The following is a 13,809-nucleotide window of genomic DNA, read 5'->3' on the forward strand; positions in this document are numbered from 1 at the left end:
AATCTTCAAATATGTCAAAACAAACTAATCAGGACCGTTTTGAAAATTCATCCACGTACTCATCTAGATTATACGCATTTTAAACTGTTAAATTGGTTACCTGTTGAGAAACGTGTTGCTCAGTTAAAGCTTAATCATGTTCACCAAATTGTGAACGACTCTTGTCCCAGTTATTTGTCAGATACGTTTACACTTGTCAGAAATGCTCGTTCCCTGAGAACTCGTTCTAGTAGGTCATCTGTCATTGTACCTAGGTTTAATAGTTCGTTAGGGAAAAGTACTTTCAAATACACTGGTGCTATTGCTTGGAACTCTTTACCGACCAACATTCAATCAATTGTATCTAAAAGTAGTTTTAAAAAATCAGTTAAATGTTATCTTTTAGACACTGTTCTCTCTGAAGAAAATAGTTTATATGTTTAATTTACACTTCTTATAATCCTAATTTACACTTCGTATAACCTAGCTTTTCTATGATAATCCTTTCCTAATTGTAATATGAGGACCACAGTGGAAATAAGTCTTTTGACTTTCTGTGCCATCCTCGGATGTACAATTATATATACTGTGTATAATATTGAGTCTTGTATGTATTGTACTTATTGTATGTATGATTGTATCCAAATAAAATTCAATTCAATTCAATTCAATTCAATTCAACGAACAGACACAAAGGAGAGTGCCCTCGGCAGGAGAAGGCGCGCGGGCGAGAGTGGCCACGGACCGAGAAGGGAGAACGGGTGAGCTCGGGGGTGACTACAACAGATGGCGCGGGCTGTCGAGGGTCCGTTGTTACGAGTGCCGGAGACTGGGTCACCTGGCAAGGGACTGTAAGGAGGTAGAGCTTATCTGTTACTCGTGCAATCAGCCAGGGCACATGGCCCGAAATTGCAGTCAGGGAAACGGGACATCGGCGGCCACTATGCGAGGGGCCGCCGAGGAAATGTAAGGACACCGTTCAGTCGTATGCCGATCGTGGATATTTGGGTGAGAGGGAGACGCGCGAGGGCGCTGATAGACTCTGGCTGTTCAACCACGATCGTGAGGACCGATATAGTTCAAGAGTTCAGACGGGGAGATGTGGCCCTGACGACAGTCGACGGGAGAGAGACGATATGCGATGGCGACCAGGAAATTGAAATGATAGTGGAGGGTATCCCGATACGACTAAGAGTGCTCGTCATTAGAACGATTCTGGAGGGAATTGACGTGGTGCTGGGAATGGACGGAATTACCCAGCTTGGAGAAGTCACGTTCATCGGTGGGCTCGTACGGATTGGAATGAGGCAGGACTCGGAAGAGAGGATGAAGAACCGACCGAGGCCGGGTGAGGACGTAGGAATGGCAATGGGAGCCGCGGAGGGCGGTGCTGGCCCGAAGCTCCACCCTGAGGAGAGGGCGACGCCGTGCACGATTGAGGACGAGGACTTCCGGGCGGAATTTGACGGCCGGAAGTGGGAGGTAGAGTGGTATCCGAAGGAAAGCTCGCCCGTCTTGAAGAACAAAGTCGACTGCTACACACGGACCCTCAGAGAGGGGGTGAGGGAGGACTTTGACCTCGAAGTGGAGCGATGGATCGAGGAAGGAATCTTGAGTCCCTGGGAGGAACCGGTGGAGGGCGGAATCCTGCCCTTGATGGCGGTAGTGCAGCCAACCAAGAGAAAGGTACGACCGGTGCTGGACTTCCGAGAGCTGAACCAGTTCGTGAAGTGTCATACTGGCGACGATTTTGTAGATGTATGTAGTGAGACCCTACGCAGGTGGCGCCGAAGGAGGGGGGCGTCCGCCGTTGTAGACTTGCGGGCGGCTTACTTGCAAATTCACGTGACTAAGAAGTTATGGAAGTACCAGCTAGTAAAATACAAAGAGAGAATTTACTGCTTGACCAGACTTGGTTTTGGGCTCAGCTCGGCCCCGAGGATCATGACGAGAATCCTGAAGACGGTACTGGGGAAGACTGAAGCGATGAAGAAGGGCACTGACTCGTACCTAGACGACATACTGGTGGACGATGGCATAGTATCGACATCGAACGTGGTGGAACATCTGGCTCGATACGGATTGACAGCTAAGGAACCGGAGCCGTTGGAGGGAGGAGCGGTGTTGGGACTGCGACTGGAAAGGAACGCGGCAGGAACGCTGATGTTCAAGCGAGGGAACGAGATCCCAAAGGTGACGGACGAAATGTGTAAACGAGAACTTTTCTCCCTTTGCGGCAAATTAATGGGCCACTACCCGATCGCCGGATGGCTTCGTAGGGCATGTAGCTACATTAAGAGGAGGGCGGGATCGAAAGATTGGGGAGAGAAGGTTGATGAGGACACGCTAACCATGATGCGCGACGTTGTCCAGAGGACGATGCACGATGATCCTGTGAGAGGACAGTGGAACGCGCCCCAGCAGAGCCATGGCGTAGTATGGTGCGACGCGAGTAGTATCGCAACCGGCGCCGTCTTGGAGATAGGGAACGTGATAGTCGAAGATGGAGCGTGGCAGCGGAAGAAGGACGACTACCACCATATTAACGTGTCAGAGTTGGACGCGGTCATAAAAGGAACAAATTTGGCGCTGAAATGGGGGCTGCGTGAGATCGAGATCAGGACGGACTCAGCCACGGTAGCGGGGTGGATGAACTCGGTGCTGACGGCTGAAAAGAGAGTACGCACGAAAGGAGCTGCAGAGATCCTGGTGAAGCGCCGCCTCGGGATCCTGAGAGAGTTAATCGACGAGTTCGGCATGAAGATAAGGGTGAGGAAGGTATCCTCGGAGGCGAACAAAGCGGACGCGCTTACCAGAGTAAAGAGGAGCTGGCTGAAAGCGAAGGAAGAACAGGAAGAAAAGCTCGAGATGTGCGCCGCTGGGTCCTTTCGTGCGAAAGAGTTGCACGAAACGCATCATCTAGGGGTCGATGGGTCATTGTTCCTGGCAAGGAAGGTTAACCCGAACATATCAAGGGAAGAGGTGCGGCATGCGGTGAGGGCGTGTGCCCGCTGTCAGTCCATAAACCCAGCCCCCAGACCGCATTCAGCGGGGGAGCTCTGCGTGGAAGAGAACTGGGGGCGGCTGACAATTGACGTAACCCACTATCAAGGCACCAGATACTTATCGATGGTCGACTGCGGCCCAGGGCGGTCCGGCATTTGGCGAGAACTGAAGGCGGAGACTGGAGAAGAGATTGCGCGGGTGATGGACGAGGTATTTTTGGAGCGGGGCCCAGTGGATGAAGTCCTGATGGACAACGGCACGGCGTTTCGGTCGGAGGCACTGAAAGGTACATTGGACAAGTGGAACACAAGACGCTTCTTCCGGGCAGCGTACCGGCCGAGCGGAAATGGGATAGTAGAACGACACCATCGTACAATTAAGGCCATAGCTGAGAGGGCGCGAATACCGCCGACGGAGGCAGTTTTCTGGTATAATATCTCCCCCAGGTCAGGCCAAGACGACCGCTCGGTTCCGCAAAAGGCTGTGTTCAAATATGATTGGCGCCATCCGCTGCAGAGACCGAAACTGCCGGCCAACGCCGAAGAAGGCCCCGCCTCAGTGCAGGTGGGGGAGGAGGTATGGGTGAGACCAAAGGACAGGAAGTGCACGTCACAGTGGACGAGAGGGACAGTGACGGAGGTGAACTCCCGGAACAATGTTTCTGTTGAGGGAGTGCCGCGACATATCTTGGATATACGGCGGATAGTGAGTGAAGGAGAAGATGAGGAGGAAGGCCACGGGGCGACAACAGAAGAGGATGGGGTGTCTCAGAGACCCTAGCGCGAAAGACGCCCGCCAAGGTGGCTACAGGACTAAGATGTAGAGGAAGGAGAAGACGAGGAGAAGGGTGATCTCTAGAGGATGGGGACGGACGGTTGGCACCCCCTCCCCCTCTTTCTGGGGGGGGGGGAGAAGGGGTCAAAGGGCACGAGCGCTGGTATCCCCCTTCCCACCCGAATGCGGGGGGGGGGGTGGCCTCACGTTGGCTTGAGTGGCACAGTGCCGAACAAGGACCGCGCGTGGGTGGTGGTGAATGCGAGTGTGAGTGGAGTGTACAGTACCCGGAAAGGGGGATATGATAAGCTAGCATTAATGGTTAGGAGGTAGGGAATTAGGCTAGAGAAGTGGAGAGTTAAGTGCCGCAAAGGAATGTAAGGGCCCACCCAGGAGCGACCGAAACCGAAGAACCGACGTCATCGACGCACAAGTAAGTACTTTTGAATCACAATAACACTACACAATGCTGCAAACATGACAAAATCCAAAAAGCCGCAAAAATAAATAAATAAATAAAATAACGTATTGTCTTGGCTTGTAGTTTTGGTGTTAACACCATGACCTATGTGGGGACACGCAGCGTTACGTATGGTGAGAAGTGCATGTGAAGTTTCTGTGATGTGTTGGAATGGCTGTGATTGGGAAAGAAGCCAGTCTGAAATCGGTGTAATCAGCTCAGCGGCGGCGCCAGGAATTTTTAGTTGGGGAGGCTGAGGGGGGGCTGAGCAAATTTTTTGGGGGGCTAATAGTAATATGATAATACACATATATTATTCTCATTTCAGAAGGGGAGGGGGTTAATGGTAGGGCTAGCACTGATGGCTGACGAATCTTTAGCCCTGCCAATTAAAAATTCCACTTAATAAAATTATTTCAATGAGTGTTTTCAATTTTCAATTTGCTCATTTCAGTTGGGGGGGGGTGGCCGCTTTTTTTTTGGGGGGGGGGGCGGTACACTGATTAGGTACTTGTCGCGGGGCGACATATCACTTACCTTATCCACGATCGTTATTTCCTGCTTCTTCGTCGAAGGCTCTTCTATTATAGCTACTTTCTCTTTCACTCGTAACGCTTGTCAATCTTACCTGAGCTAATTATTCTCTATATTTTTCTTCCGCTGCACTTTTCTCTGATCGCTCTCTTGTCTCCCCTCGTTCACTCAACACACGCACTGCCCAGCACTAGTAGTGGGCAGGGCAGGTACAAGTAAAGTTTCCGATAAAAACGGTAACAACATGATACTTTACCGGTAAAAATTCTTGTATTGTACCGTTAAGGTTCCGGTAACCGATAAGCACTCAGATAACACTCAGAGAGCGGTAAGTCTCGGCATGGTGGTACTGAGTGACGGGACCAGTGTCCCGCTAATTTACCGGTAAACTTTTACCATTAAGGGCCCCGCCCCCAGATTTAAGAAAAAAAAATAAATAAAAAATGTTTTATTGCATAAATACATAGTAGGGATCTTGCTCTAGATGCTGGTAAAGTGTTTTTATCGTACCGCCATTTTTAAAGGGTTTAAAGGGCCTACCCTCCCTCCCCCCGGCAGCCACATGCTGCGCACGACCATTGTTTACATACGTTTTGACCATATTTTACTCTATTTTTTTTTTTTTTCTTTTTTTTGCGTTTGATGCACTCATAAAGTTTTCTCTTACGTCCGGCATGCACGTGAGTATGTGGTGTGAGGAAGTTCAGCCTGCCCGACTAGCAGTGGCCTGAGCCTTACAAAGTAAAGGACATGTACACGTTAGCTTGCCGCGTTCACTAATTTGCCGTGTGAAATTCGCATCTATTTTTCAGTGAAGAGATATTTGAAGATATTAGCCATGCCTAAGCTATCCAAACAAAAGGCACACTTGCAGAAGATAAGAACGTCTACATTAGCAGCTCAAGGGGAGAAAGAAAGAACCCCAGCATCAACTTTGTTATCACCACCTCCGCCACCACCACTAGTACTCCCTCCAGCAGCTCTCTCCCTGCCATCTACATCCACATCCTCAGCACCTGATCCTCTGTCCTCTACACCTATATCAGACACGTTGTCTCTACGCAAACAACTGTTTGCTAACAAGTGGCTACAAGGATGCCTCCTTGTTGCAACACCTTGGGTTTAGAGTCTCAAACCTCACAGTGATGTCCCTGATGCAGCAAGAGCCTGTTCCAACACCAGAAAGGAAACACAAGAAAAGAAAGAGAGCTGAATCCCATCAATCAGACTACCTTGCTGGGTCATTCTGGACCAAGAACTCAAACTTTGCGACAAAGAGTGAGGTGGCGGCTTATGAGACCCTCACTTTGAGTAAATAATATCCTACACTGTAGGAGGGTACAAAGTGCCCGAGTTACTTGAAAGATGCAAAATCATCATGAAAATACAATGGAACCTGTTTTCAATGGGTCTTAGGAGGTCCAATGTAAAATTTATTCAAACTAAGGAAAAAAAAAACCTTTAACACTCGTTTCTGAAAAATGTAAGTTTTTGATACACAAAGTCTATCTCCTCCCTCAATTTTCAACCGATTTTTGCATATGAGGTCTCTATTAATAGCTAGATATATGACAAAAAATGAAATAGAGAGTTTTTTGCATATGTTAAATAGAATTTTTTTAATAACGTGTCAAGGTCAAAATTTTGCATTTTTTTCGATATTAAAAAAAAAAAAAAATCCTCGGTGTTAAACAAAGATATTAAAAAAAATTCTATTTTGTTTTTTATATGTGTAGAAGATTCTTTTGCTGTAAAATGGAAGACATCGAATAAAAATTGTAAGAGGAGATAGGAATTGAAAGAAGCTCAAAAATATGGTATTTTTTACGTTTTTTTTTAAATATAAAACTACTTGTCAAATCTGAATAAAACTCAAGCTGTGAAGGTTTCCTCAGACCTAGATATCACACAGAAAAAATCAACAAGATCCTTCAGAAAAAAATATTTTGGGCGGGGGGCCCCTTAAGTGAGTATGTACCGCTAAGGTCTCGGTAAAATTTTACCATTAAGCATTGCTGGTAAAATATTTACCGTTAAGACTGTCCCGCGCCATGTTAACTAGTTCGCATTTAAAACCATTTTTCGGCACTTTTTTTAATTTCTCAAAAAATAAATAAATAAATAAATAGATAAATAAATGAATAAATAAATAAATAAATAAATAAATAAACAAATAAAAAATAGATAATAATGTTAATTAATGTTAATGTTAATTAATGTTAACCAGCATACGAAACTATATTAATTGTGAAAGTTGCATCGAAAAACTCGGCGTGTCGCTAAACGGAAAAGACCTATATATATATATATATATATATATATATATATATATATATATATATATATATATATATATATATATATATATGTATATATATATATACATATATACATATATGCAAAGTAGACCACTAGCATATACATATATTTATATATATATATATATATATACATATATATATATATATATGTATATATATATATATGTATACATATATACATATATACATATATATATATATATATATATATATATACATATATACATATACACATAAATATATGTATCTGCATATACTTTTTTTCCTTTATATTTTGCCTTCAGCAATGGTAGGCATGTGGGGTGGGTTGGTGCTTCCCTCGCCCGTTGGTGATGCAGGAGGAGGCAGGATTTTTTTTTTTTTTTTTTTTTTTTTTTTTTTTATCGTGACGTTACAAAACTTGAGTTGTGACTTCACACCATAGAAGGATGAAATTTCTTTAAAGATTTAAGTCATAAAGGCGACTCGAACTTGGGACGTCACTCTTTAATCGGTAAAGTACCGGTAATCCCGGTAATGGCATAGTTTTTTTACCGGTAAATCCGGTACTGAAATTAGTGGTATTTGCCCAGCACTACTGACCAGTACACAAATGGGTGATCTTACAGGGCAACAACTCTCAATCGCAAATCAACATCGTTTTGTCTTAGTGCTCAAGATAGGGCCTCTTGTGCTCTATGGATGTGGGGGGGGGGGCTAGAGTGGAGGGAGGGAAGTGGAGAGGATGGGGGGGGGGAGTGGAATTAAAATTGTGAATGTGTTTCTATTGCGAGTCAAATCAGCGTGATTGACGCCCAGACCTCCATCGCTTGTCTGTCTGTCTTGCCCGCTTCTGCCTCGTCTCGCGCTGTTGTCCTTTCTGTTTGTCTGTCTGTCTGGATTCTTCTTTTTCTTTCGATTTTAAACCGATACGTCACTGATGTGCATACACAAGGTAGGACTCACAGTTTCGCTTACCAATTATGTGCATTACTTCCTCGGTTTCAACTCCTCCTCCTCCTCCTCCCAATGGCGGATCCTGAAAAAAATAAATATATATATATATAAATATATATATATATATATATATATATATATATATATATGGGGGGGCTGAATTATGTATGAGTGAGTGGGATGCGAGTGATAGCGAGCAAAGCGACTCGAATCAGCTGGGAGATTTGAAATGTGAACCATATTAGAAGCATTTTGAAGCCATTTTCAAAGGTATATTGAGGAAATGGTCAATGAATTAGATTGCAATGGCAAAAACCTTTACACCCAGGCACAAACATGGCTCTTCCTGAAAAGCAGACTACAAGTTGTATGGCGGCAAAAAATAAAACAAAATAAGATAAAATAAATAAATATAAACAAAAACTGTTATGAAAGTGTTAACCGCATTTCATATACTGTAACATTGGTGATGATAGTTCACACAAACATCAATCAGCATTCATTGCCATCGTGACGCCATCGGACGACGCTCTATCTAACTGAAACCGACGAAAGCCAATTATTGCGCTCCAACACCACCATGACGCCGCTGTCATATGACTACTTACAGGTCCGGTTCGGCCTTCGGACAGTGTCAATTATGTCCGAAATACGTTAGATATATACACATCAAAAGGAGGGTCGGTTTAAAAAGAAAATAGAGCAAATAGTTCCTTGACGGCTCGGGTTCCGAATAGCGACTGTAATAACAGCGACTGTCAATAGAGCGACTTCACAACGGCGACTCTTTTAAAACAGCGACTATCACAATAGCGACCACATGATAGCGATTGTATTATAAGAGTGATTGTCATAACAGCGACATCATCGCATCAACTGCATGAAACTGCTCAGTAATAAAAAATTGAAACCTAAAGGGAATTGAAAACAACATATTATTTGGACTAGCTATAGATGTCACATGATTTAAAAAGAAAAACGTTAGTCAAGCCAAACAACAGAAAGCCATATAGTCAGCCGGAAGGACCACGGGGGAAGGTCTCGAGCAAGGGAGGGGTGGGGTGGGTAAGGGGTGGGGGAAGAACACCAACCCACGGAGGGAGGAAGGATTGGATTTGCCCCAACGTGCGTCCTTTTTGTTCTGCTGTTTTGTCAGATCCTTGATGGTCCTGCTAGAATGTCCCACTACTTGAATATTACTCGGCTCAAGTGTCCGGGTGAGGATTAGTCTTCTTGTTGGTTCCTTTTGTTGTTGCCGACGACCTTCCATTATTTTAATTAAGTAATATTCAAGTAGTGGGACATTCTGTGAGCACCAATGTTAGTGTTCTTGATAAAGCTCTAACGAGCGAAACGTTGTACTACCAATATAGGCTTCGAGCTCACATGGTGTTTTTCTTCACATTCTTGTCGGCTTTTGCCATTTGTATTCAAGTCTTAACAACCCAAACATTACTATGACCGACGACCGAGCGACCGACCAGTAAATTCACTTCAGTGAACTTATCTCACAAAGTGAACAAACATGTAAACACGAACAAATAAACATGAGCGATAGAAACATAAGTCTGTGATCTTTTGAGCATATTTCATTCTGAACCTATCTCACTAAGTAAACACAACTGAACACGTAAATACAAACACGAAAACACAAGCAATTGAAACATAAGTCTGCGACCATTCTGACCGGTTGGTAGTAAAGTCGCTATTGTTACAGTCGCTGTTATAATGCGGTCGCCATTATGACAGTCGCCGTTTTGAAAGTCGCTCACCTGATTACGTCGCCCTTATGAAGCCGCTATTATGACTGTCGCTGTTTTGACAGTCGCTATCCGGCCCGGATCCCTTCCCTGACAATGAGATGTAACAGATATATATATATATTTTGGGGGTGGGGGGATGGGGGGGGTGGGGGGGCTTCAGACTCCCCACCCCCACCCCACCCACCCGGATCCGCCAGTGTCTCCTCCTTCCCCGCCCTCTCTGCTTCTCCCTCCCGCCCTCCCCCTCCCTCCTTCCACCCTTCCAAACGCCCATCTTCCTTATTTACCCATTTCTTCCCTTCCTCCTTTCCCTCTTCTCCTCCTCTTCCTCGTGCCCCTCCTCATTCTATTAAAGCTCGTTCCTGCCATACTTCTTCTTACCAATCCTTCCTTCCTGGTACTCTCCTCGATGTGAAGTCGTGTATTAATTAACAGCAATTAGGTCTTCGTAAACGGCTAAACTGAAGCGACGAGTGTTCTAACTCCGTATTTTTTCATTATGAAATTTTATTGTACTTCTTTTTTCTATATCATGATTTATAAAGAAAATATTAATCCTGCATCCAAAAATATTAATTGAAGAGTCCGGGGTCCACTTTCCACTATAAAATATGGAACCCTGGGGTCCACTTTCCGCTATAGCAAAACGGACTCCGGGGTCCACTTTCCACTAAAGAATGTGGACCCCCGGGGTCCATTTTCCGCTATAGAAAATGGACTCCGGGGTCCACTCTCCACTATAGAATATGGACCCCCGGGGTCCATTTTTCGCTATAGAAAATGGACTCCGGGGTCCACTCTCCACTATAGAATACGGACCCCCCCGGTGTCCACTTTCCGCTACAGAAAATGGACCCCGGGTCCAATTTCCACTTAAGAAAATGGACCCAGGAGTCCATTTTCCGCTCTAGAAAAGGCACCCCGGGGTCCACTTTCCGCTATAGAAAATGGACACCCCGCGTCCACTTTCCGCTATAGAAAATGGACCCTGTGTCGAGTTCCTGGGGGTGGGTGGGTGGGTGGGGGGTCTATATTTCATTTTATATCGCCATGTGATTCTGACCAGCTAAGGGAAGGCCCTTTGCGTTCTGTAGCTACACTCATTACCGGACATATTAATCTGGTGTAACTGTAATACGTTTACTTTCCAGTAATACCAAAGATAAACCCGAGAACAGGAATCGCCACATGTCACCAAAAATCGTTGAAGCACTGTGCACACCCGCATCACTGAGTTCATTTGTCCTCGGCTGACAATGCACCCACTCCAAATTAATTAGGCAAGGCTGAATCGGTAATGGGGAAGTCTCGTCGTCGCTTAAGCGAGGTCAGAATAAGACTGGAGCACAGTTGGGAGCAAGTGTGCAGAAAATCACAAGTCCTCCTCCCCTTAGAAATAAATAAATAAATCCAGGGCTCAAATGCTGAATAATTACGAGGCGTGCAATTTTTTTTTTTCTTTTTTAAGAAAAATGGATAAATGATTGTTAACGAGCACATGAGTGGCATTCCAATATAAGGATGAGATGATCAAAATAAATAAGATAAAATAAATAATCGAAAAACTTATTCGTCTCTGATCAGGGTATGCTGCTGCTGCAGTGTCGTCTAAAAATAAAGATAAATAAATCAATAGAATAAATCAACAAAATAAAATAAAAGAAGGAAAACAGAATAAATTATTAGATAAAAACTAAATGAATAAAAATATACTAATAAAATTAGCACTAATAATAATGATAATCTATCTGTATATATAAGAGAGCGATGACGTCATGGAAACGGAGTCTATTGATTGGCTACGAGCGAAGCGAAGTCGCCCAAAGACCCCCGGATGCGGAAAAATAATTACCTTTAGTATTGGCCATTAGGTACCCCGAAGGGTAATAAGACCACATACCAAGGTTGGACGCTGTGGTGGTGTTAATAGTGTGGAGGTTGTTGCAGCCCCTCCTAAGCACCGAGAGGTCAGCAGGAAAAGTTGTACTTGTAGAGGTCTTCTCTAGTAGACAATTCTTTCGCGATTTTACTTTTAAAAGCTTCTACGGTTTTGCACTGGATGAACACGACATGACGTCACGTAATTTCAGCGTGTCCGACATGACGTCACATCGTTGCAAAGGAATCGAAGTAGTTTTATTCAACTCAGCAAAACAAAGCATTAACTTTAGAGCTTCTTAGTACCTGAATAAACCTACTGGAATTGTCTTTCACTCAAGTGGAAAATTCTAGAAACAATAACGGAAGTGCCCGATGATGATAATCACGATCTATACAAATGTTGATGAATGAAAGTGATTCGTCGGTCTGTAATCAGCACCGATCAAATACGCTCGCCAACTTTCTATTATTCCACTATTTGATTTTTTGATTGCTATAGAAGAAAACGGAAGCGTAATTAAATGCAAGGAGACTGGCTCCACAGCTGAGACGCGAGCCAGGCAAACCGAAGAGCACAGGGAAGAGCAACGTGGGAGAAACGCCCAAAGACGCCGCGAGCTCCGTCTTGCGCAGTCGCAGAAGCGTCGAGGACAGACGTCGGCGGAAGACGCAGTTCGAAGTCGCAGTGCAGCGAGGGAACAGGTGTCTCAAGAAGAGCGCGAGAGGGGATGCAGCGACGGGACGTAGTACAGGATTTCTACAGGTTGCTGCTGACGTTGCACGTCATGGTTCCGCCAGAGTCTTAGAGAGCATAACTGGCCCTCACCGGACACTTGGGCAGCGCTGGACTTCTGACCTCCAATGAACATTTGCCCCACAGTGACAAATTCCTCCGTCACCTCACACTTGTAATATGACCTCCCCCCGCGTCTTATGTTGTGACCTCACCCAGAGCTTTCTTTCAATGTATATTATGTCTTGTACTCTCTGCTTCTGTTACATTGAAAATGCTAACTGCGTTGAGCGAAACGTCTGTATACTCCTACTCAACAGTAGTTCCTAATGTCTACTGGAAATTTATTATTCCGTCTGTCCTGTGAAGACCAGAAATCTACGTTCAGAAGACTTGAAAGTCTACTCAAGAAGCTTTGTAGCGCAGAATGCGCAGTTGTTATTAACAAAACATATATACCGTATATAATGATTGATTCATTGAAGTCAACTGCGCTAATAACTTTGACTCTCTTTAGAGTCAAGTTCTTCAGTTTTAAGACTTGTCTTTTTGTTCTCATTGTTCAAAGTTTGAGCATAGTTACTAATTATTTTATCATTACAGAATGAAGCTGTAAAAACAGGAGCTGATGAATGCCAACTATTATGATGTCTATCTAGATGGTCTTGTTGAAAATCTGGCGAAGAATAATTGGTACTGACTGACCTTTACTCCTAATACAGGGTGAGGTCACTGGGAGAAGTAGGAGAGGCCACCAGTCTCGGGTAGAATAATGGACTCTGACTGGCCGCCGCCGCTGGGTCTTACTTCTGGTGATCCAGAGTGAGCGGTGGAAGCTCTGGGCTTGGCCTCTAGTTCTCGGTCTTACAGGCAGGAAGGTGGTGTTTGTGTTGTTAGGCTGAAGTGCCTGCGTAGTGTTCCTGGGGCCGCTGAGGGTCGCGAAGTCTGCAGCTTGATGGACATTGATGGTGGGATGCTGGGATTACATAGACGCAGCTTCAGCAATTTTCAATCTTATAAAAGATGCCTCTCTGTGGAGTATATCGGTGTTTTCGAGGAGTTTATTATGGGAGTGAGGAGGGGTCATTTCGTGGTGGCCAATGAAGTGCTGGAAAATGGATGCTTGGCTTCGGTGGTACTGGAGGCGTCTTCTAAGCGTAGTGGAGGTTCCTCCAGCGTAAGAGATAGAGCCGTCACGGCGGCTCTCCTGGCATGAAAGCTTGTAGATGACATTGGTAGAGGCTTCCTTCGGGATCTTTGGTGTAGTGTTGTTCCTCATTATCAGGGATCTGGTCAGGTTTGGCCTGCAAAAAATCCTCTCATCAATGGTAGTATCTCCTTTTTTCGTGATGCCCTTAATGACGTCACACTCTTCCCTAGACTTGTCGTGGAGATCATTTTGACGGGAGATGGTTATCTCGT

General features: G+C 44.8%; 1 protein-coding gene across 1 annotated transcript; it reads left to right on the forward strand.

Annotated features, from left to right (window-relative positions):
* Positions 1-1,341: 1,341 nt before the first annotated feature.
* On the forward strand, positions 1,342-12,519 carry LOC143023055 (uncharacterized). The gene is made up of 6 exons (XM_076181528.1): positions 1,342-1,454; positions 1,533-3,549; positions 7,359-7,363; positions 8,281-8,377; positions 11,645-11,740; positions 12,199-12,519. The coding sequence occupies exons 1-6, from the start codon at positions 1,342-1,344 to the stop codon at positions 12,517-12,519; spliced, it is 2,649 nt and encodes an 882-aa protein (XP_076037643.1).
* The last annotated feature ends 1,290 nt before the right edge of the window (positions 12,520-13,809 follow it).

Source organism: Oratosquilla oratoria, unplaced genomic scaffold, assembly GCF_046742065.1.
Source record: "Oratosquilla oratoria isolate Oo_2021 unplaced genomic scaffold, ASM4674206v1 SCAFFOLD294, whole genome shotgun sequence".
In the NCBI taxonomy this organism is placed as follows: Eukaryota; Metazoa; Arthropoda; class Malacostraca; order Stomatopoda; family Squillidae; genus Oratosquilla; species Oratosquilla oratoria.